Below are 25290 nucleotides of genomic sequence, written 5' to 3'. Positions count from 1 at the left end.
GATACAACCGCCGATAGCTTCTCTGCCTTAGGTTGTTAAGTAAGCAGATAAGTAAGCCTGGGACCGAGGCTAGGGACAGCTTCATAGTGTCACAGCTGCCATCTAGTGGACGAGTAGATGCTTGCACGTTACAGTGATTAAATCCGACGCAAGAAAAACGCAAGGACTCTGCATGTCTACGTTTTTTTGTGTCCGTTTGACTCCCCCTACGCAAGGAACAAAACGGACTATGTAGAGGCCTTTACGTTATCATACTACAGGACAGGTCCCCCCCACCCCACCCCACCCCCTCTTCATTACTTTCAGTACTGTGCTTGCACAGCATTGTCCTGGTTCACTCGCATTCTCATCGACGGGCCGGGGGTTTTCCTTCCAGGAATGCAGTATTTACTGCTGATTCATCAACGCCTATGTTCTTTTCTTTTTCTTTACTTAGAGATGCAACCATCTGTAAGTTCCACGTCCTACCTGAGATTTAAACTTGGGCCGAAATAGAATCAAGAATAAAGAGTGTTTTTTGTTGTTGTCACGTACTCCTACAGGTACAATCGGTGAATGCTGTTCCGCAGAGAATGTGCTAAGATAATATTCAAGTAACTGCTGTGTATACGCATGTCCTGAAGAGACGAGAGAGAGAGAGCTGTGGTGCTGTGCTCAGCCGACCTCACCACTTTAAGTGTTTCCTGCAGGAAAAAGCTTTGGCATGGTGCTGGGCGTGGGGGGGGGGGGGGCTTCTGGCCGCACGTAATTAATTAATAAGATTAATAAATTAAGATTAATTTGTATTATTGCTCTTATATTGCTATTGGAGACACTGGGGGGACACTGGGCAGGCACTGGGGAGGCACTGGGGAGGCACTGGGTAGGCACTCAGGGGAACACTGGGGAGGCACTGGGGACACACTGGGGAGGCACTGGGGACACACTGGGGAGGCACTGAGGGGACACTGGGGAGGCACTGGGGAGACACTGGGGAGGCACTGGGGAGACACTGGGGAGACACTGGGGAGGCACTGGGGAGGCACTGGGCAGACACTGGGGAGGCACTGGGGAGAAACTGCAGCCACTGGGGAGACATTGGGGAGGCACTGGGGAGACACTGGGGTGGCACTCAGGGGGACACTGGGGAGATACTGGGGAGACATTGGGGAGGCACTGGGGAGATACTGGGGAGGAACTCAGGGGGACACTGGGAGGCACTGGGGAGACACAGGGGCGGCGGTCGCTCAGGGGTAGAGTGCCTGGATGGTAACCGTAAGGTTGCCAGTTCGAACCCGGGCTCCCCCAGAGTTACTGTCGAAGTGTCCTTGAGCAAGACACTGAACCCCTAATTGCTACCGATGTGCTAGTTGGTGCCTTGCATGGTTTCCGCTGCCATCGGTGTTTACCATTTACCATTTTAGACACTGGGGAGGCACTGGGGAGGCACTCAGGGGGACACTGGGGAGACACTGGGGAGGCACTGGGCAGACACTGGGGAGGCACTGGGCAGACACTGGGGAGGCACTGGTGAGAAACTGCAGCCACTGGGGAGACATTGGGGAGGCATGGGGAGACACTGGGGAGGCACTCAGGGGGACACTGGGGAGGCACTCAGGAGGGCACTGGGGAGGCACTCAGGAGGGCACTGGGGAGGCACTGGGCAGACACTGCAGGGCAGACACTGGGGTGGCACTTGGGGTGGCACTGGGGAGGTACTGGACATTTCCTATCACACACACCCCATGATTCACTAGCCCCCTTCTTTTTTTTATTTATTTTTGGGCAGCTTGGCATGGCGCGATTTATTTCAAGCATGGCGCAGCGCCATGCCAGCAACATTGTGCAGGAAACCCTGACTTTACGCAGAACTCGTAGCCTGGGAAGAGCGCGTTCCATACCATGTATAGATGGCGCTATCGGGATGCTCTGCTGGTTGTAGAGAAGAAAGATTTGAGGACCTTTTCGGACTCCTGGAATTTCCTCAGACAGCTGCCTGGGGATCTAGGAAGCAATGAGCATTGCCTCGCTTTCGTCACCACAGCCTCTCTGTGTGTGACTAATCGTACGAGTTTGACTTTATGCTCCAATGTCAGGTAGAACCCAACAACTTTGAGATCGCCGAGTCTTGGAACTGTCCTCAACGGAATACATCACAGTGTAGTGTGACCTTAAGTGTATTATTGTGATTATACAACATTCATTATTCATATTTATCATTGGATATCAAAATAATGAGGACACCAACGCTTATTAATACATTTTGGACTGAGGCCGATTAAATAAAATTTCTTCTGAATCCTAAAAGTTTTCTGAAAAACCTATGTTTCTATGTCAGTGGTGCTCAACCTTTTTCATGTCAAGGACCCCCAGAATGATCTGTATTTGGCTGCGGACCTCCATCTGAAAATGTGTTTTTCCAGGGACCCCCCCCCCCCCCCCCCAGAAGCAAAGCTTTGAGTTAAAAACGTTCGCTCTGAAAGAATATATTTAAAGATTTGCAAGCTCATAGTGCGGCACCGAGAGCCGTGCCATGAGCTTGTAGATCTGCTATTTTTCAATAGCTTATAAGTATAACATTATCCTTAAAACACCAAAATGGGTTCCCAAACTGAATGGGTTAATGAACGTTTTAAGACGGTTTCTTCATTCCTTTCCCTTTCTAGTGCATTCATGTCCTTCTTTAAGTTGGATAAACAGTTGATTCAAACCCATTGAACAGTTTGAGGTTCATTGTCAGCAGCATCTTTGTCATGGTTAATATGCAGTAGTTTCTGATAGTGGGCCTGTTGCTGGGTTACAGTACGTAGTTTCTGATAGTGGGCCTGTTGCTGGGTTAGTTTCTGATAGTGGGCCTGTTGCTGGGTTAGTTTCTGATAGTGGGCCTGTTGCTGGGTTAGTTTCTGATAGTGGGCCTGTTGCTGGGTTAGTTTCTGATAGTGGGCCTGTTGCTGGGTTAGTTTCTGATAGTGGGCCTGTTGCTGGGTTAGTTTCTGATAGTGGGCCTGTTGCTGGGTTAGTTTCTGATAGTGGGCCTGTTGCTGGGTTAGTTTCTGATAGTGGGCCTGTTGCTGGGTTAGTTTCTGATAGTGGGCCTGTTGCTGGGTTAGTTTCTGATAGTGGGCCTGTTGCTGGGTTAGTTTCTGATAGTGGGCCTGTTGCTGGGTTAGTTTCTGATAGTGGGCCTGTTGCTGGGTTAGTTTCTGATAGTGGGCCTGTTGCTGGGTTAGTTTCTGATAGTGGGCCTGTTGCTGGGTTAGTTTCTGATAGTGGGCCTGTTGCTGGGTTAGTTTCTGATAGTGGGCCTGTTGCTGGGTTAGTTTCTGATAGTGGGCCTGTTGCTGGGTTAGTTTCTGATAGTGGGCCTGTTGCTGGGTTAGTTTCTGATAGTGGGCCTGTTGCTGGGTTAGTTTCTGATAGTGGGCCTGTTGCTGGGTTAGTTTCTGATAGTGGGCCTGTTGCTGGGTTAGTTTCTGATAGTGGGCCTGTTGCTGGGTTAGTTTCTGATAGTGGGCCTGTTGCTGGGTTAGTTTCTGATAGTGGGCCTGTTGCTGGGTTAGTTTCTGATAGTGGGCCTGTTGCTGGGTTAGTTTCTGATAGTGGGCCTGTTGCTGGGTTAGTTTCTGATAGTGGGCCTGTTGCTGGGTTATAACGATCTAAACAAGGCAGAGTGATACTTTTTATAGAGAGGTGGTCTGAGTGTTATTATCAGCACTATTGCCTCTCAGCCAATCACAAGGCAGGACTGTATGCCTCTCAGCCAATCACAATGCAAAGGTCAGAACTGTGTGTGCTACAGTATAAGCTAGACACACACACACACACAGACACTGTGCGTGTGGGAGCGCGCACGCTAGATAACCACAGGTCCCTAGCTAGTACCATGTAGATAACCACAGGTCCCTAGCTAGTACCATGTAGATAACCACAGGTCCCTACTGTAGCTAGTACCATGTAGATAACCACAGGTCCCTACTGTAGCTAGTACCATGTAGATAACCACAGGTCCCTACTGTAGCTAGTACCATGTAGATAACCACAGGTCCCTACTGTAGCTAGTACCATGTAGATAACCACAGGTCCCTACTGTAGCTAGTACCATGTAGATAACCACAGGTCCCTACTGTAGCTAGTACCATGTAGATAACCACAGGTCCCTACTGTAGCTAGTACCATGTAGATAACCACAGGTCCCTACTGTAGCTAGTACCATGTAGATAACCACAGGTCCCTAGCTAGTACCATGTAGATAACCACAGGTCCCTAGCTAGTACCATGTAGAGAACCACAGGTCCCTACTGTAGCTAGTACCATGTAGAGAACCACAGGTCCCTACTGTAGCTAGTACCATGTAGATAACCACAGGTCCCTACTGTAGCTAGTACCATGTAGAGAACCACAGGTCCCTACTGTAGCTAGTACCATGTAGATAACCACAGGTCCCTACTGTAGCTAGTACCATGTAGATAACCACAGGTCCCTACTGTAGCTAGTACCATGTAGATAACCACAGGTCCCTACTGTAGCTAGTACCATGTAGAGAACCACAGGTCCCTACTGTAGCTAGTACCATGTAGAGAACCACAGGTCCCTACTGTAGCTAGTACCATGTAGATAACCACAGGTCCCTACTGTAGCTAGTACCATGTAGATAACCACAGGTCCCTACTGTAGCTAGTACCATGTAGATAACCACAGGTCCCTACTGTAGCTAGTACCATGTAGATAACCACAGGTCCCTACTGTAGCTAGTACCATGTAGAGAACCACAGGTCTCTACTGTAGCTAGTACCATGTAGATAACCACAGGTCCCTACTGTAGCTAGTACCATGTAGATAACCACAGGTCCCTACTGTAGCTAGTACCATGTAGATAACCACAGGTCCCTACTGTAGCTAGTACCATGTAGATAACCACAGGTCTCTACTGTAGCTAGTACCATGTAGAGAACCACAGGTCCCTACTGTAGCTAGTACCATGTAGAGAACCACAGGTCCCTACTGTAGCTAGTACCATGTAGATAACCACAGGTCCCTACTGTAGCTAGTACCATGTAGATAACCACAGGTCTCTACTGTAGCTAGTACCATGTAGATAACCACAGGTCCCTACTGTAGCTAGTACCATGTAGATAACCACAGGTCCCTACTGTAGCTAGTACCATGTAGATAACCACAGGTCCCTACTGTAGCTAGTACCATGTAGATAACCACAGGTCCCTACTGTAGCTAGTACCATGTAGAGAACCACAGGTCCCTAGCTAGTACCATGTAGATAACCACAGGTCCCTACTGTAGCTAGTACCATGTAGATAACCACAGGTCCCTACTGTAGCTAGTACCATGTAGATAACCACAGGTCCCTACTGTAGCTAGTACCATGTAGATAACCACAGGTCCCTACTGTAGCTAGTACCATGTAGATAACCACAGGTCCCTACTGTAGCTAGTACCATGTAGATAACCACAGGTCCCTACTGTAGCTAGTACCATGTAGATAACCACAGGTCCCTACTGTAGCTAGTACCATGTAGAGAACCACAGGTCCCTACTGTAGCTAGTACCATGTAGAGAACCACAGGTCCCTACTGTAGCTAGTACCATGTAGATAACCACAGGTCCCTACTGTAGCTAGTACCATGTAGATAACCACAGGTCCCTACTGTAGCTAGTACCATGTAGATAACCACAGGTCCCTACTGTAGCTAGTACCATGTAGATAACCACAGGTCCCTACTGTAGCTAGTACCATGTAGATAACCACAGGTCCCTACTGTAGCTAGTACCATGTAGATAACCACAGGTCTCTACTGTAGCTAGTACCATGTAGATAACCACAGGTCCCTACTGTAGCTAGTACCATGTAGAGAACCACAGGTCCCTACTGTAGCTAGTACCATGTAGATAACCACAGGTCCCTACTGTAGCTAGTACCATGTAGATAACCACAGGTCCCTACTGTAGCTAGTACCATGTAGAGAACCACAGGTCCCTACTGTAGCTAGTACCATGTAGATAACCACAGGTCCCTACTGTAGCTAGTACCATGTAGAGAACCACAGGTCCCTACTGTAGCTAGTACCATGTAGATAACCACAGGTCCCTACTGTAGCTAGTACCATGTAGATAACCACAGGTCCCTACTGTAGCTAGTACCATGTAGAGAACCACAGGTCCCTACTGTAGCTAGTACCATGTAGAGAACCACAGGTCCCTACTGTAGCTAGTACCATGTAGAGAACCACAGGTCCCTACTGTAGCTAGTACCATGTAGATAACCACAGGTCCCTACTGTAGCTAGTACCATGTAGAGAACCACAGGTCCCTACTGTAGCTAGTACCATGTAGATAACCACAGGTCCCTACTGTAGCTAGTACCATGTAGATAACCACAGGTCTCTACTGTAGCTAGTACCATGTAGATAACCACAGGTCCCTACTGTAGCTAGTACCATGTAGATAACCACAGGTCCCTACTGTAGCTAGTACCATGTAGATAACCACAGGTCCCTACTGTAGCTAGTACCATGTAGATAACCACAGGTCCCTACTGTAGCTAGTACCATGTAGATAACCACAGGTCCCTACTGTAGCTAGTACCATGTAGATAACCACAGGTCCCTACTGTAGCTAGTACCATGTAGATAACCACAGGTCCCTACTGTAGCTAGTACCATGTAGATAACCACAGGTCCCTACTGTAGCTAGTACCATGTAGAGAACCACAGGTCCCTACTGTAGCTAGTACCATGTAGAGAACCACAGGTCCCTACTGTAGCTAGTACCATGTAGAGAACCACAGGTCCCTACTGTAGCTAGTACCATGTAGATAACCACAGGTCCCTACTGTAGCTAGTACCATGTAGATAACCACAGGTCCCTACTGTAGCTAGTACCATGTAGATAACCACAGGTCCCTACTGTAGCTAGTACCATGTAGATAACCACAGGTCCCTACTGTAGCTAGTACCATGTAGATAACCACAGGTCCCTACTGTAGCTAGTACCATGTAGATAACCACAGGTCCCTACTGTAGCTAGTACCATGTAGAGAACCACAGGTCTCTACTGTAGCTAGTACCATGTAGATAACCACAGGTCCCTACTGTAGCTAGTACCATGTAGATAACCACAGGTCCCTACTGTAGCTAGTACCATGTAGATAACCACAGGTCCCTACTGTAGCTAGTACCATGTAGAGAACCACAGGTCCCTAGCTAGTACCATGTAGGAATGACTAGAACAAGACCTCTCATTCAGTGAATCTCACGCGCGAGCACACACACACACACACACACACACACACACACACACACACACACACACACACACACTCACACACACACTCTTTCTCTCTCTTATGGACAGTTTTCATATTTAAAGCAGCAGCCTGTAGCTTTGTGTCCAGCAGAGTACACACCAACATGGCATCCTTGGTGTAATGTAGATTGGCTATTTGTGGCTAATATTCTCCTGTATAGAGCAGTACGATATAGACCAGTTCTCCTGTATAGAGCAGTACGATATAGACCAGTTCTCCTGTATAGAGCAGTATGATATAGACCAGTTATCCTGTATAGAGCAGTACGATATAGACCAGTTCTCCTGTATAGAGCAGTACGATATAGACCAGTTATCCTGTATAGAGCAGTATGATATAGACCAGTTCTCCTGTATAGAGCAGTACGATATAGACCAGTTATCCTGTATAGAGCAGTACGATATAGACCAGTTATCCTGTATAGAGCAGTACGATATAGACCAGTTATCCTGTATAGAGCAGTACGATGTAGACCAGTTCTCCTGTATAGAGCAGTACGATATAGACCAGTTCTCCTGTTTAGAGCAGTACGATATAGACCAGTTCTCCTGTATAGAGCAGTATGATATAGACCAGTTCTCCTGTATAGAGCAGTACGATGTAGACCAGTTCTCCTGTATAGAGCAGTATGATATAGACCAGTTATCCTGTATAGAGCAGTACGATATAGACCAGTTATCCTGTATAGAGCAGTACGATATAGACCAGTTCTCCTGTATAGAGCAGTATGATATAGACCAGTTCTCCTGTATAGAGCAGTATGATATAGACCAGTTCTCCTGTATAGAGCAGTATGATATAGACCAGTTCTCCTGTATAGAGCAGTATGATATAGACCAGTTCTCCTGTATAGAGCAGTATGATATAGACCAGTTCTCCTGTATAGAGCAGTACGATATAGACCAGTTCTCCTGTATAGAGCAGTATGATATAGACCAGTTCTCCTGTATAGAGCAGTATGATATAGACCAGTTCTCCTGTATAGAGCAGTACGATATAGACCAGTTCTCCTGTATAGAGCAGTATGATATAGACCAGTTATCCTGTATAGAGCAGTACGATATAGACCAGTTCTCCTGTATAGAGCAGTATGATATAGACCAGTTCTCCTGTATAGAGCAGTACGATATAGACCAGTTCTCCTGTATAGAGCAGTATGATATAGACCAGTTCTCCTGTATAGAGCAGTACGATATAGACCAGTTATCCTGTATAGAGCAGTACGATATAGACCAGTTCTCCTGTATAGAGCAGTACGATATAGACCAGTTCTCCTGTATAGAGCAGTATGATATAGACCAGTTCTCCTGTATAGAGCAGTACGATATAGACCAGTTCTCCTGTATAGAGCAGTACGATATAGACCAGTTCTCCTGTATAGAGCAGTACGATATAGACCAGTTCTCCTGTATAGAGCAGTACGATATAGACCAGTTCTCCTGTATAGAGCAGTATGATATAGACCAGTTCTCCTGTATAGAGCAGTATGATATAGACCAGTTATCCTGTATAGAGCAGTACGATATAGACCAGTTCTCCTGTATAGAGCAGTATGATATAGACCAGTTCTCCTGTATAGAGCAGTATGATATAGACCAGTTATCCTGTATAGAGCAGTACGATATAGACCAGTTCTCCTGTATAGAGCAGTACGATATAGACCAGTTCTCCTGTATAGAGCAGTATGATATAGACCAGTTCTCCTGTATAGAGCAGTACGATATAGACCAGTTCTCCTGTATAGAGCAGTATGATATAGACCAGTTCTCCTGTATAGAGCAGTATGATATAGACCAGTTATCCTGTATAGAGCAGTATGATATAGACCAGTTCTCCTGTATAGAGCAGTATGATATAGACCAGTTCTCCTGTATAGAGCAGTACGATATAGACCAGTTCTCCTGTATAGAGCAGTATGATATAGACCAGTTCTCCTGTATAGAGCAGTACGATATAGACCAGTTATCCTGTATAGAGCAGTACGATATAGACCAGTTCTCCTGTATAGAGCAGTATGATATAGACCAGTTCTCCTGTATAGAGCAGTACGATATAGACCAGTTCTCCTGTATAGAGCAGTACGATATAGACCAGTTCTCCTGTATAGAGCAGTATGATATAGACCAGTTCTCCTGTATAGAGCAGTATGATATAGACCAGTTCTCCTGTATAGAGCAGTATGATATAGACCAGTTCTCCTGTATAGAGCAGTATGATATAGACCAGTTCTCCTGTATAGAGCAGTACGATATAGACCAGTTCTCCTGTATAGAGCAGTACGATATAGACCAGTTCTCCTGTATAGAGCAGTATGATATAGACCAGTTCTCCTGTATAGAGCAGTACGATATAGACCAGTTCTCCTGTATAGAGCAGTATTATATAGACCAGTTCTCCTGTATAGAGCAGTACGATATAGACCAGTTCTCCTGTATAGAGCAGTACGATATAGACCAGTTCTCCTGTATAGAGCAGTATGATATAGACCAGTTCTCCTGTATAGAGCAGTACGATATAGACCAGTTCTCCTGTATAGAGCAGTACGATATAGACCAGTTCTCCTGTATAGAGCAGTATGATATAGACCAGTTCTCCTGTATAGAGCAGTACGATATAGACCAGTTCTCCTGTATAGAGCAGTACGATATAGACCAGTTCTCCTGTATAGAGCAGTACGATATAGACCAGTTCTCCTGTATAGAGCAGTACGATATAGACCAGTTCTCCTGTATAGAGCAGTACGATATAGACCAGTTATCCTGTATAGAGCAGTATGATATAGACCAGTTATCCTGTATAGAGCAGTACGATATAGACCAGTTCTCCTGTATAGAGCAGTATGATATAGACCAGTTCTCCTGTATAGAGCAGTATGATATAGACCAGTTCTCCTGTATAGAGCAGTACGATATAGACCAGTTCTCCTGTATAAGGCAATTTCATCTTAGACCAGTTGTTCTGTACATAGCAGTTCTCCACGGACCAGTTCTACATCTCCAATTTAGTGATAGCTCTCTCTGTGTGTGTGTGTGTGTGTGTGTGTGTGTGTGCGTTTGCGTGCGTGCGCGAGAGAGGAGAGAGAGTCTGACAAACTCGAGTCTCATGATGTTTTGAAGCCCTGAGCAAAGACGGAGGGAGGGCGAGACAGAGGGAGAGAGAGAGAGGAGGGACAGAGAGAGAGAATATATTAGGAGGTGGAAAGACAAGAAGAGCGAGAGAGACGGGAGACATTTATTTTTTGAATTGTGTGGTAATCTCTTAAGATCTGTCCATGTTTAATTGTTTATCTACAATTGGAAAGTCCAAAAGCAGTCTCCACGCGGTCTAAAGTAGATCATGATGTCTAAAGGTGTCCATGACTCCAGGTGTCTAAAATAGTAAACTAGTTTCTGATCTACTGCAAACTAGTCCATGGTCTAAAAATGGCACGTCGTTAGTGTATTTATAAAGCATATTTAAAAAAAACTAATAAATGTTGCCAAACGTTCCCAGGCACCCATATGGTAAACACAAGTAGGATCGGTAGAGCAGTATGACAAATAAAATAAGATGCATAAAATATATATCTAAAATAAAGACGCACAAAGATGAACACAAATGACAGACGTGACACAAAGAGGTAAACCATTCCAAAGCCTCAGGATAGCAATAGAAAAGGTATGATGATCACTCTTATACTTTAACCAGGGGCCGTGGACTGGACGAAAGCAAATGGTCAGATGATGCTTGGATGTGGAATGGAGCATATGATGTCCCAGACCACATATTGCTTTAACCACTTTCCACTTGGCGTCCCTATTTCGGGCATGTCATTATCAGTGAAAATGCAAAAACACAACCATTATTCATTTGATAAGCTGCAGCTGTGTTGTTGATGTCACAGTGCACTGATGGTCAGCAGGGCTCCAGCGTGCGACCTATTAGGTCGCATATGCGACTTAATTTCTTATGGTGATACTTAAAATGTAATGAGGTCGCACCGGTGATACTTGGAAATGTGCGAAAAAAAGAAAGAAATCGATCCGTTTATTTATTTATTTATTTTTACTCCGTCTCAACACTGAGGTACGGGCGCCGGGCGGCTATTAGTAGTGCGATAATAAAGTATTACGTTCTTTTGGCTCAATCGAATCCCCTCTCTTTCTCTCTCTCTCTCTGCCTGCCTGCAAAGTCAACGCCAAGACGATAATTGCGCAAACAGGCGCAGCGCTACCTGCCGCGGTACAAACGGGACGAACCGAGGAGAATATATATTCAGGTCTGAACGCAGTTTATCCGACACAAATTAACTAATCTTTCTCAGCTGTACAATTTCACTGGAGCGCAGCGCGCATATCTAACTGCATGATGATAAGTCATGATCTACACAGCGTCCGCGACATGTTGTGAGCTTGTAGATCAGCTATTTTCAGCACGCGGAGTTATGCAGGCTCTGAGAGCATTTAGAAACTTTTGCCTTCACAATAAAAGTAAGCAGCTTTCACAAGTTGGCCAACTTGGCCCATGAAGACAAGGAAAAGGATTAAGAATTCGGTGGCATTTCACATTGCAAAAGATTTTTTCCAAAATATTATAATAAGGAATTAATTTGGATAATGGTAATGGGATATTGTACAAATTGTCACTTTATTAATCCCAAAGGTTTGGACTGCATTTAATTTTCAACACAAAACCTTAAACTGACTTTCTGTGTGTGGAATATAAATATTGCCTTTATTGACTGAGTGACTTTGTGTTGGGTTCAACCATCTACAGTGTTTTGAAGTATAACCAGGTAGGTTGCTGTTTTTCACACAGTGACCTTTGTAGGGGGTTTTATGATTCAAACCTTTAATGGTGGAAACCACTACAAAAAGAAATGGCGCCCGATGTGGGGGCATGATAAGATCATGAAATAATACCACGAAAAAAATGGTGCTACCTAATTTCTGGTGGCGCTACCAAATGAAAAGGCAGGTGGCACCAGTGCTACCTGTGAAAAAGTTAGTCTGGAGCCCTGGGTCAGCCTTATGCAGACTAGTGAGTCCAGTGTTAATGTCGCCAAAACTATGACAAAGGTGACTACATTTTATCACTGACGAAAACTAAATAAAAGCTATGATGACACAAACTAAAAAACTAACTGAACTGACAATTTTGTCAAATAAAAAAATAAATACTAAAATGTTAGGGAGAACAGATCCAGTAGAACTTAAAGACAAGTCATTTTATGTTTGGTTCAGATATGAAACACTCATGTCAGAATAGAGTATTCCATTTGTTGCAATAAATGGTTATTTTTTGCAACAAATGGAATACTGTACATAAGTTATATTAAAGGCTCCGCTTATGTTGGCGAAAGGGCCTTTCTGTGTGGAGTTTGCATGTTCTCCCCGTGTCCCCCACGGTAGGTACCCTCACAAAAACATGCAGTAATCCTGGTCACTAAACTACCTCCCCCTGGCTGGCCAGCTTGGGCGCCTTTCTCTACGTCGGCCTCAGACGAGCCCTCCATCGGCGTCTCTAGTCATCTCAGTTCTCCATACATCTGGTTCTTGGTGTCGGTGGCAGTTCGGCCAGATAGTCTCATCCTCCTTACTGCTATCTTCTCTGATATAATGTACATTGTGTATTTGCTCTGTGCACAATTTCTTGCGCCCGGTTACCGTTCGTGTACCATAGTTGGGAGATTTGTTGGATACTTTGTATAGGCTTCTTGAGGTATGCCATGATGTATTATTTGGCTGTTGTGTCATTTGACATGTACGATGTAGCATTGAAGTGTAATTTTGTTTCTGCCTCTTAGCCAGTTCCCACTTGCAAAAGAGACTCTCAATGTGTTTTTACTGGTTAAATAAAATAAAACAAAATAAACACTTGGTAATGCCCCGTACAGACGCTTGTTGGTGATGTGCTCGTCCTGGTTGATGTTCAGTACCACGCGTAACGTTCTGGTGTAGCACCCGTCCAGGGACTTCTGTAGGGGGCTTTGTGTTCAGTGTCCGGCATTCACAGCCATAGAGGAGAACAGACTGAAGAAACTGATCTTGATGTGTCTTGATGGAGGGGAAAGGAACTGGTCGGAATAACGTGTCCACACGCTACGTCCGGCCGGGGAAACTCACCCCTGTCAGGTGGAAAGAAGCAGCTTGGGACTCCTCATGCATAGAAGGAAGCAGGAATAAAAGGGGCTGCAAAATCGAGGGATAAAAATATATATTTGTCTTCTACATCCTGATAGTTTTCTGAAAAAGCTATGTTTCTATGTCAGTCGTTCTTCAATTTTTCAAAAATAGCAGACCTACAAGCTCATAGCGCGCCACTCGGTGGCGCGCTATGAGCTTGTAGATCTGCTATTTTTCAATAGCTAGAGCATAGCATAATGCTAACACCAAGGGTTCCCGCCCAAAATGGGTTGAGGCAGAATCTTTTCTAAGCTTTGCAGCATGCTAAGCAAAATCAGGGAACGTTAAGCAAACCCCCCCCATGGATATACAAGAACATATATATAATATATCAAGATAATTTATATCAGCTGACTGACAGCTAAGGCACTCAGACTAACATGCCCCTATCTAAGCTAACGCAGGCTCAATTTGCGCTCGGAAAATATCTACAAGCTCACAACGTGTCATCTAGGCCCGCCAAAATGTAAAAAAATAAAATAAACAAAAATCAACCGTGGAGTTCAAAACGAACCCTTAAAAGGTCAGCAACTCTGAGAGGCGTACAAATGTACTTGTTTGAGTTTTTAACGGGTCAGGTCAGAGAAGGGAAGGGAGGCCAGGGGAGGGGGAATTTGGGGCCCTTTCTTGCGCTCCACCTTTACCCCCCTTATGCCTAAAGATTTTGGGCTATTTTGAAAGACGTGTAGAGGAGGGGGCCCATGGTCTCTGCAGCTGTTTTGGTTTTGGAGTGGCTGTGCTGTAGGTGAGACGACTATATCATTGATGGACTCCTATGTAAAGAGACGTATCAACACAGTCATCAGTACAGTTGGAAACGAAAGCATGTACAGTAAAACAATCTTCACATCTTCAACCCATTTAAAAAACGTGAAGGCATCTGTGTCATTTTTTGATTTTAGCGTTGGATATTCAAGAATAGCGTGCTGCACTGTGAGCTTGTACATCTGCTATTTTCTTCTTTTTTTTTTTTTTATCTTGAAAGTGTAAGAATAACTACTGATTAATTAAGAAGGCATTCGTAGAAACGTCCTCAGGTCTTCATGGGTTTAAAGGAGAGGAAAGGTTTTACTTTCAAAGAGCAAAGGCGCGTGCACACGCACACACACACACACACACACACACACACACACACACACACACACACACACACACACACACACGCGCCCTGGGCTGGTCTCAGTGGGTCAGTCCTGAGTGCTGCTGGGAAGTGGACTGTGTTGGCTGCCAGTTAGTCATGTGACATGACCAGAGGTCACGTGATCCGAGCGTCATGTGGTCGCTGTAGGTGTGTTGGTACGTTTATGCGTGGCTAATGGATGTCATCAGCGTAATGGTTGCTACAGTAGAGGATAATCTGTTAAGAGGCACACACACACACACACACACACACACACACACACACACACACACACACACACACACAGTCAGGACCCCTTATTACATCATCAGCCTAAGATATTATCTTTATATTTCTATATAAGGAACTCTTCACTGGTGATGTCAAATGACCTTGCTTGTGTCATGATTGAATGGTTTTTGCGCACACGCCATTTTGGAAAGAACTTGGTCCCCATTCCCTACTTAGGGAACGGGGACCAGCGGTTAGTATCAGCGGTGTTAGCGCTGATGCTAACGAAGTCTCTGTTACATTCTGGTCTAGCAGAGTCATGGCGCTGCTATTGTTGCATGTTGGCTCACTGGAAACACTGTTAGCACCAGTGGGTCCTTGAGTGGGTTTCAAATGGCCCCGTACGGGTGTGTAACTCTTGAGTGTACAAATGGAACCAAATGCACCCGTTAGGGTCCATTTTGTTCCATTTGTACACTCAGAGTTATGGGTGTCCTTCAAATTAAATAGTTTGAGAACCACTGCACACTGAATGGAACAGAGCCTTCATTAGTATCATCGGTAACGCCTGTGAAGGAAGTGGGGAAGCGGCTTGGAAGTAGGACGAGTTATTCAGGGTGCATAGCCCATTGGGTGATGATCTGTTTATTTAGAAGGCATTTGTAGAACTGCCTCAGGTCTTAATAAAATATTCACAATACTTGGCCTACCGTACGTAGTAAGCGACAGACAAATCTTATTGAAGATGGCTCACCTCTGAGGAGCCATGCTGTAAAGAAACATGCACACACATAAAACAGAGACAGTCTGAACCACAAAATAATTCAGAAATTGTACGCTTACACAACCAGACATATACACACAAGAAACGAGCACACACAACCTCACAACCCAAGTGTTCAAACAAAAGACACACACACACACACACACACACACACACACACACACACACACACACACACACACACACACAGACCACTTGGTGTGATGACCCTTTGCTGTTGTGCTTTTATTGAGGTGTGAGTGGAAATGGAATGCTGTTAAAGTGTGTCCTCCAGCTCATGGTTAGTTGTTGAAGAAGCTGTGGTGTAATATTGATTTGAATGTCACCCTCCATAACACCTGAATAACAGATATAACTGTAGTTCTAACTGTGTACTCCTTAACCCATTACAACTGGGAAAGTTGTAATCATTTTAGATTTGAGCTAAAAGAAATATCCTTTTATACGTTGGCTATTCAAAAATACCAGATATACAAGCTCATAGAGCATCACTTCGTGCCACACTACAAGCTTTTATCTTTCAGGAATCGTGACAATTTGTGCAAATATTTGAATATATGTCACAGTACGTGTACAGTGTCGTGTACAGTGCTCGGTTTCACCGACAGAGGTGCGCCGCCTGAAGGTGATTGAGCAACGAGAGGCACGGCCGACTGAGCGCGGCAAAGTCACCTTCAGTGGACTCAGTGCCGTCCGGGTTATGTACCGACAAAGAGAGCCTGATGAAGTGTTGGTTCCTTTTCTCTCTTTTTGGACAAAATAACGTTAGTTTAAGAGTCTTTTTTTTTAATTTAATTTTTCATCCATATTTTTTAAATTCCTCTAATCTGGTGTACAGGTGATGACATGCACATTACATGGATAATATAATTACAAATTCTTTCTTTTCTTTATAATGGGAGAATTGGCACTCAAAGCCTAAACTGGTGACCTCCAGGTGGCGCTGAAAGAGTTAAAAGTATAAAATAAGTGATTAAAACAAAAAAAGAGAAACGACACCTGCTTGCGAAATAACCTTTATTATTATTACGATATTCAGAATCTCAGACGATATCTAGTCTCATATATCGACATCTTTGAACAAGCAGTGGTGAGACAGGCTCGGAATATTGTATCTGACCCCTTGCATGTACTGTACCGAGAGTACGAGCTGATGCCATCCGGTAGGAGGTATAGAACTCCACGATGTGTATATAATAGATTTAAACACTCTTTTGTTCCCCTGTCAACTAAAATGCTCAATCAGGGATTGCCGAATGCACTTTAATGACTATAGTTGCACTTTATCAAGGGAATGTGTGCAATATCTCTGTTTTGTGTATGTTGGGTGTTTCATGGTGTTTTTCCTTTTCGTATGTGAACATGTCTGTTATTTGTATGCAGCTGTGACTCTGTCTCCAAGACACATTTCTCCCAAGGGAGACAAATAAAGATAACCTTGAACCTTGACATAGTGCCCAGCCTTAGAGTCCGCCTCGCCTTTCCTCAACACATAGATCTTGACCCTCTTCCTCTTCTGTCCTCTCCCGTAGGACCTTTCCTCAACACATAGATCTTGACCCTCTTCCTCTTCTGTCCTCTCCCGTAGGACCTTTCCTCAACACATAGATCTTGACCCTCCTCCTCTCCTGTCCTCTCCCGTAGGACCTTTCCTCAACACATAGATCTTGACCCTCTTCCTCTTCTGTCCTCTCCCGTAGGACCTTTCCTCAACACATAGATCTTGACCCTCTTCCTCGTCTGTCCTCTCCCGTAGGACCGTAAGCTGTCCAAGTCGGAGCGCCAGCGTTTCAAGGAGGAGGCGGGCATGTTGAAAGGCCTGCAGCATCCAAACATTGTGCGCTTCTACGACTCCTGGGAGTCGCCGTCGAAAGGGAAGTGTGGGAAATGCATCGTCCTGGTGACCGAACTGATGACCTCAGGAACACTCAAGACGTGAGAAAACACACTGTTTTTCTTTCCTTCCTCTTGTCTTTTTCGTTCATTCAAACTGAAAGTTATATTTCATGGTTTAACCCATTTTGGTGTTTTAAACTAAGCATTATGTTTGTACTTTAGCTATTGAAAAATAGCAGATCTACAAGTTCATTGTAGGTCTGCTATTTTTGAAAAATCTTAAAAAATGCTCATTGGAGAGACGGGGAGATCATTTTCAGGTGGGTCATCATTTCATCCAATCAGGAGAGGGTACCCATTTTCCCAGCTTCAAGTGTTCCAGTTCAAATCTCATTTGTTAATTTCTTTTTTGTTTCAGCACTTCCAAGTTCACTTGTTTATCCCATTCTGACCTGAGATCAGATTCACACGAGGTTTCCGCCGGACACACACTGGGTCTGATTAATCAGTTTCCTGTATTTGGCATTCTGAAATATCTATTCCAGTTCTCTTCTCTCTCTCTCCTGATTGGTATCACGACATGGAAATGTAAGATCTGGAGAGACGCTGAGACCTCTGTTATACTGAACAAAGTACAAACATTATAGACTATCAATGATTACTATATATAATATAAAGCAATTGAATACTACATACTGAGGTACATACATACTATGCACATACTATACACATACAGACACAAGTGACACAGCCCATGAAATATGCAATGACCACCATGCATGATGATCGTGGCAGATGGGTGGGTGGAACTGTAACATTTTGAGTAGAGCTGGGACTCGATTAAAAAAATTAATCTAATTAATCAGAGGCTTTGCGATTAATTAATCTAGATTAATCGCATTTTAATCGCATATCAATATTCAACCCGAGAACAGCGAGAAACCTTTTTTTTTTTATGTTTTTTGGTATCCCAGTGAATCAACGAATAGTGACTACAGGATACCACTCATTTTCAACATTTTACTGTCATTAATATACCTGTTGTGGAAATAATAATAAAAAGTCACCCCATTCTGTCTTGCCTAGAACTGGAGGTCTGAAAAAAAATTAGTAACAGTAACAAGTACATCTCAGTGACATCACAAAGCTGTACTTACTTCATATTGTTACTGTTTTTTGTCAGACCTCCAGTTCTAGGCAACACAAAATGGGGTGACTTTTTATTATTTCCAGTTTTCAGTACTATAGAAAAGCGCCCAGTGAGAAACGTTCCGCGGTGAAAAAAAAGGTGCGATTAATTTATCTGTAGTTAATCGCGATACATTTTTCTGTAGTTAATTAATCTAAATTAATCGCAATTAGTCCCGGCCCTAGTTTTGAGGGATATCCTCCAGGTGTCGAAGCAACAACAGCAGTAAGAAGGAAATGGGAGAGGGGGGGAAGAGTAAGAGACAAGAACCAATCGTAAAACTAAAGTAACGAGGACAGCGTTGAGGTACAACGACCACCATCTGTGTAGATCAAGGGCTCCCAAACTTTTCATCTCAAGAACCAAAAGATATGGCCCAGGCCGTAGCGTAACGGTCTGGGCACCGGACTGGTGATCCAGTCGCGGTGTGCCGCGGGTTCGACTCCCGGACCCGACACGGCCTTTACCGCATGTCATCCCCCCATCTCTCTCCCGTTTCCTGTCAGCCTACTTTCTATCCCTTAAAAAATCAATAAAAGGCGTAAGCCGCAAAAAAATATCTTAAAAAAAAAAAAGATACATTTGGTGTCTCCCTGAGACCCTATTAACTTCCTCATGAAAAAATAATGAATCTGCTATTTTCAATATTTCTCAGAAATATATTTTGTAATGCATTTTTTCAAGTTTTGAAAAAAACGTTTTTGCCAGGTGTAAACCTGGCTTACAACAGGACAGGAGTTATTGACGACCTAGTCATAGTGACGTCCTAGTCCTGATTGGCTGCCTCATCTCATCAGGCTACCTCTAAGAGGTTTTCAACTGGTGGTCCGTGGACCACTGGTGGTCCGTGAAGGTATTGCATGTGGTCCCTGGCCATGCATTTAGTATGTTTTTTATCGACCACTAGTTGGAAAACGAACTAGTTCATTAAGTGACCTGGTGATGTATGATGACGTCAGTTACTGGAAAGTCGGATGTCAAGAACTTCCACAGAAAGGGAGTTTGAATTTCAAGGAAAAGTGAACCGGATTTGACTGGTTGAGTCTATTATTGTGCCCATATAATCATGCAGGTTAAGAGAACAGAGTAAGGGCAACCAGGCAAAGGAATAGCTCCGGACGACTAACATATATTAAATTACTGACTGTTAAGGGCTTGATTTAATTCACCTCAAATTAACAAATTTGATATTGATTTTAATATCCCCTCACTCAACTCAACAGTGGTCCCCAGGTTGATTCTTAGTCAGCGTGGTGGTCCCCAGGTTGATTATTAGTCAGCGTGGTGGTCCCTGGTTCATAATCAGTTGAAAACCCCTGCTCTAAGCCAATGGGACAGCAAGCAACAACGCTGACGCTACTAGTGCTTCCAGTAGCGACTGAAACGCTGCACCCTGGAGCGAGTGACAACAATGAACGCAAACAGCGGCCGGGAGGTTGTGACAGAGAAACATACACGTTTAAAAAAGATAAAAAGGGCCCAGGCCGTAGCGTAACGGTCTGGGCACCGGACTGGTAATCCAGTCGCAGTGTGCCGCGGGTTCGACTCCCGGACCCGACACGGCCTTTACTGCATGTCATCCCCCATCTCTCTCCCGTTTCCTGTCAGCCTACTGTCTGTCCCTTCAAAAATCAATAAAAGGCGTAAGCCGCAACAAAATATCTTAAAAAAAAAAAAAAAAAAAAGATAAAAAGGGGGGAAAATAATAACAATAAAGGGAGACAACGCTTGTTACAGCTGGCAGTTAATGATACTCTTTTTTTTTTCCTTTTTTTGTTCTTTATCCTTTGAAATAATAGTTTTGTAAAATGTTTTGTAGGAAACACACTAACCACCTTATTACTCACGACCAATAAAAATGGGTCTGTGACCAAACAAAGCTTCCTGACTCCTGACACGTGGTTTGGGAACGTGGTGTAGAATGGTACCAGTGTCAGAGGGAGGAGGGGGAGACCTCATCCTGCTCTGAACTGGAGCCTTGTGGGTTTCTCTGTCTCCCCAAGAGCCTTTGATCTTCCTCAGTCAGTACCGATTGCTGGAGGAGTCTGGAGTCGGCACAGTCAAATCCGCTTTTAAAAATAATGTTCACGGAAGAGTGTACGGATGGAAAATCGTCCATTTTAGCCCCGGTGAAGACCGATTCAGGTCTAAACATTTTGGCGTTGTATTAAATAAAGGCTTTTCTGAAACTTTATAACTTTAGAGCTGGGCCAACTGCTATGATGATCCCATTGCCTGCTGTAATAAATAGTTTAAATGTGTGAGGGCCACGTCATTGTCGGCATATGCCAATGGCCAATGCCTGTGTGCAGGGTTACAGCAATTACCCAAACCATCGAGGGATAAAAATGACAATTAGACTGACTGACTGACTGACTGACTGACTGAGGTTTCTTCCAATGTATAATAGGGTTATCATTATTATACTGTATGTGTGTTCGAGGGGTATTTTGGGCTTTTGTCTCTCCAACCTGCAGTCGACTACATTCCCGTTGTATGGCAGCAGATGAATGGGATTTTCTCCCCTTGTAGTTGGTCATTTCCTGCAGGCCATTCCTCACTGATGATGTCGTTAGCTGAGAATTTTGCTCAGACCTGGAATTGTAGTAGAAGAAAAAGATGAGAATATAAGTGCCATTCAATCCATTCCACAATATGTCTAAGCTAAGGTTGGGCCAATGTTTACCGAACATATTGTGGCATGCAATGGGGGGGAAATAATTGGCATGACTAAATTGGGTTAAAAAAAAAAAAAACCTTTACCACAGCCTCTCATCTATTCCTGATGAAATATATTTAGTGAGAGTGGATGTATGGCCAAGGTGCATTTTGAGTCCTCTGTGGTTTTTAACTAATTGAGGGTTATCTGCCTGGTGCCCGTCTCTCTGGATATCTGTCTACTCCCTACTGTGTCACTGTTTAAAGTTTTTCAGATGCCACTGTGAGCCAGTCTGAGTGTCTCTTTCTCTCGTAAAAAAGCTGTCAAGATAGCAAACGACCCCTCTCATCCACTCTGCAGGGAGTTCCAACTACTTCCCTCTGGTACAAAGTACCAAAAGCTAACATTTAAAACAAATCCTTCATACCAAATGCCATTAAAGGCACTAAATGATACCATGTCTCGCTTAGATTTGTTGTTTTTCCAATGTATTTGCCACTGTTGTCCTGCACTTTTTTTGCCACAAGAAAATAATTGTGTAAGTGTTGTTGTAACTGTTTGGTTTTTTTTACTGTTGAGACCGAAGACAAATTTCCACACGTGGACAATAAATGAAACTAACTAACTAACTAACTAACTAACTAACTAACTGTCTCTCTCTCAGCTACCTGAAGCGTTCACTAACTAACTGTCTCTCTCTCTCTGTCCCACTGTCTCTCTCTCTCAGCTACCTGAAGGGTTAACTAACTAACTGTCTCTCTCTCTCTGTCCCACTGCCTCTCTCAGCTACCTGAAGCTTTTACTAACTAACTAACTGTCTCTGTCTCTCTCTCTCTCTCTCTCTGTCCCACTGTCTCTCTCTCTCAGCTACCTGAAGGTTTACTAACTAACTGTCTCTCTCTCTCTCTCTCTCTCAGCTACCTGAAGCGTTTACTAACTAACTGTCTCTCTCTCTCTGTCCCACTGTCTCTCTCTCTCAGCTACCTGAAGGTTTACTAACTAACTGTCTCTCTCTCTCTCTCTCTCTCAGCTACCTGAAGGTTTACTAACTAACTGTCTCTCTCTCTCTCTCTCTCTCAGCTACCTGAAGCGTTCACTAACTAACTGTCTCTCTCTCTCTGTCCCACTGTCTCTCTCTCTCAGCTACCTGAAGGTTTACTAACTAACTGTCTCTCTCTCTCTCTCTCTCTCAGCTACCTGAAGCGTTTACTAACTAACTGTCTCTCTCTCTCTGTCCCACTGTCTCTCTCTCTCAGCTACCTGAAGGTTTACTAACTAACTGTCTCTCTCTCTCTGTCCCACTGCCTCTCTCTCTCAGCTACCTGAAGCGTTTACTAACTAACTGTCTCTCTCTCTCTGTCCCACTGTCTCTCTCTCTCAGCTACCTGAAGGTTTACTAACTAACTGTCTCTCTCTCTCTGTCCCACTGCCTCTCTCTCTCAGCTACCTGAAGCGTTTACTAACTAACTGTCTCTCTCTCTCTGTCCCACTGTCTCTCTCTCTCAGCTACCTGAAGGTTTACTAACTAACTGTCTCTCTCTCTCTGTCCCACTGTCTCTCTCTCTCAGCTACCTGAAGGTTTACTAACTAACTGTCTCTCTCTCTCTGTCCCTCTGTCTCTCTCTCTCAGCTACCTGAAGGTTTACTAACTAACTGTCTCTCTCTCTCTCTGTCCCACTGTCTCTCTCTCTCAGCTACCTGAAGGGTTAACTAAGTAACTGTCTCTCTCTCTCTGTCCCACTGTCTCTCTCTCTCAGCTACCTGAAGGGTTTACTAACTAACTGTCTCTCTCTCTCTGTCCCACTGTCTCTCTCTCTCAGCTACCTGAAGGTTTACTAACTAACTGTCTCTCTCTCTCTCTGTCCCACTGTCTCTCTCTCTCAGCTACCTGAAGGTTTACTAACTAACTGTCTCTCTCTCTCTGTCCCACTGTCTCTCTCTCTCAGCTACCTGAAGGTTTACTAACTAACTGTCTCTCTCTCTCTGTCCCTCTGTCTCTCTCTCTCAGCTACCTGAAGGTTTACTAACTAACTGTCTCTCTCTCTCTCTGTCCCACTGTCTCTCTCTCTCAGCTACCTGAAGGGTTAACTAAGTAACTGTCTCTCTCTCTCTGTCCCACTGTCTCTCTCTCTCAGCTACCTGAAGGGTTTACTAACTAACTGTCTCTCTCTCTCTGTCCCACTGTCTCTCTCTCTCTCAGCTACCTGAAGGGTTAACTAACTAACTGTCTCTCTCTCTCTGTCCCACTGCCTCTCTCTCTCAGCTACCTGAAGCGTTTCAAGGTGATGAAGATCAAGGTGTTGCGCTCGTGGTGCCGGCAGATCCTCAAAGGCCTCCACTTCCTGCACACCAGAGCTCCGCCCATCATCCACCGGGACCTGAAGTGCGACAACATCTTCATCACGGGCCCCACGGGCTCCGTGAAGATCGGAGACCTGGGCCTGGCCACGCTCAAGAGGTCCTCCTTCGCCAAGAGTGTCATAGGTACACTTTTGATTTCATTGATTGAATACTTTATTAACGGTTGCAAATAGCACAGTGGTATCATGATATTACAATGATTGCTAAAAAAGGCTCTTCATTCATGCTAGACCCCTTATCCATAAACTTCCCTAAAAAAAGGTTTTTGAATAGTTCAACCAGCCGATCTACAACGTGTCGATATAGATCGGCTAGTTGAACCATTCAATGTAGTAAAAGGCAAAGAAGTTTAGGCATAAGGGTTTAGGCATAAGGGTTTAGGCATAAGGGCATAAGTTTAGGCATAAGGGTTTAGGCATACGGGTTTAGGCATAAGGGTTTAGCATGGACGGAAATAGAGCCCTAAATGCCCTAGGGGCTCGTTTCAATTATGGTCCTGTAACACAGATACACGCACGCGCACACACACACACACAGACACACACAGCTGTTATCAGCCCTACAAGCTGCAAGCTAAAGTGCTTTTAAAGCGCATTCGATCAAACGCTATCTTCACATTGTGTCAGTGAATAAATAAGTATTTAATTAGCCTCATGAATAGTCCCATGTGATAATTCTGGCGAATAAACTATCACCTCAGCATTCTCCACTGCCCACGGTAACCAAACTTAAGTCCATGGCTTAAAGGTATATTCAGTGATTTCACTTAATTCAAATATCACTTATTTTTTTGTTTTGTTGTGATAATCCTCCCTACTATAGAGTGTGCTGGCCATATAAGGAGTTCCTCCCTGTCCCCAGTTAACCCCTGGGGGTCAAAAAACCTTAGGTTTCGTTTTTGACTCTCTATCCTGATTGGACGAAAGGCTGGGTCCCACAGCCAAAAACGAAACCTAAGGTTTTTTGAGTGAAATCACTGAATATACCTTTAACACAGCATCATTTCCAGTTCCAGGGTAATGTTTTTCGCCTTGAATAAGGCACGGACTGAAAAGACCTCGGCAGGGGCGAAATAATAATGAATAACCGATCAATGTGTTAATCTTCAATGCATGACATCCGTATACTGTGTGTGTGTGTGCGTGTGCGTGTGCGCGACTGTGCGTGCGCAGGTACTCCAGAGTTCATGGCTCCAGAGATGTATGAGGAGAAGTACGACGAGTCGGTGGACGTGTACGCTTTTGGGATGTGCATGTTGGAGATGGCCACGTCAGAGTACCCGTACTCTGAATGTCAGAACGCTGCTCAGATATACCGACGAGTCACCAGCGTAAGTCTGTGTGTGTGTGTGTGTGTGTGTGTGTGGGGGTGTGTGTGTGTCTCTCTCTTTCTCTCTTCCACATATATCTATCGCTTTCTCCATATCTCTGTCTCTCTGTCTTGTTTACATTGTATTAATCAGTCATCAGCTGTTGCAGTCATATGATTCTGACACACACACACACACACACACACACACACACACACACACACACACTAATGCACACGCGCACACTAACATCCTGTGTGTGTATTAGTTTTTGTCTAGTATTTAGTGATTGTTTATCTTTCACCAACTAGAGAGTCGGATTCGCATTTAGACTGTT

General features: G+C 44.3%; 1 protein-coding gene across 2 annotated transcripts in view; it reads left to right on the top strand.

The window, feature by feature from the left end:
• LOC310853533 (serine/threonine-protein kinase WNK1-like) overlaps nt 1–25290 on the top strand; it is a 144658-nt gene that overhangs the window by 41296 nt on the left and 78072 nt on the right. For both annotated transcript variants that reach the window (XM_083757915.1, XM_083757914.1), the window contains exons 3-5: nt 17356–17534; nt 23547–23767; nt 24817–24974. In XM_083757915.1, coding sequence (XP_083614041.1) covers nt 17356–17534; nt 23547–23767; nt 24817–24974 — 558 coding nt within the window. The remainder of the gene's footprint in view (nt 1–17355; nt 17535–23546; nt 23768–24816; nt 24975–25290) is intronic.

Source organism: Protomyctophum parallelum (assembly GCF_964188405.1).
Source record: "Protomyctophum parallelum genome assembly, chromosome: 22".
Classification (NCBI taxonomy): Eukaryota; Metazoa; Chordata; class Actinopteri; order Myctophiformes; family Myctophidae; genus Protomyctophum; species Protomyctophum parallelum.
The sequence above is the reverse complement of the archived record's forward strand: the minus strand, read 5'-3'. Positions and strand labels throughout refer to the sequence as shown.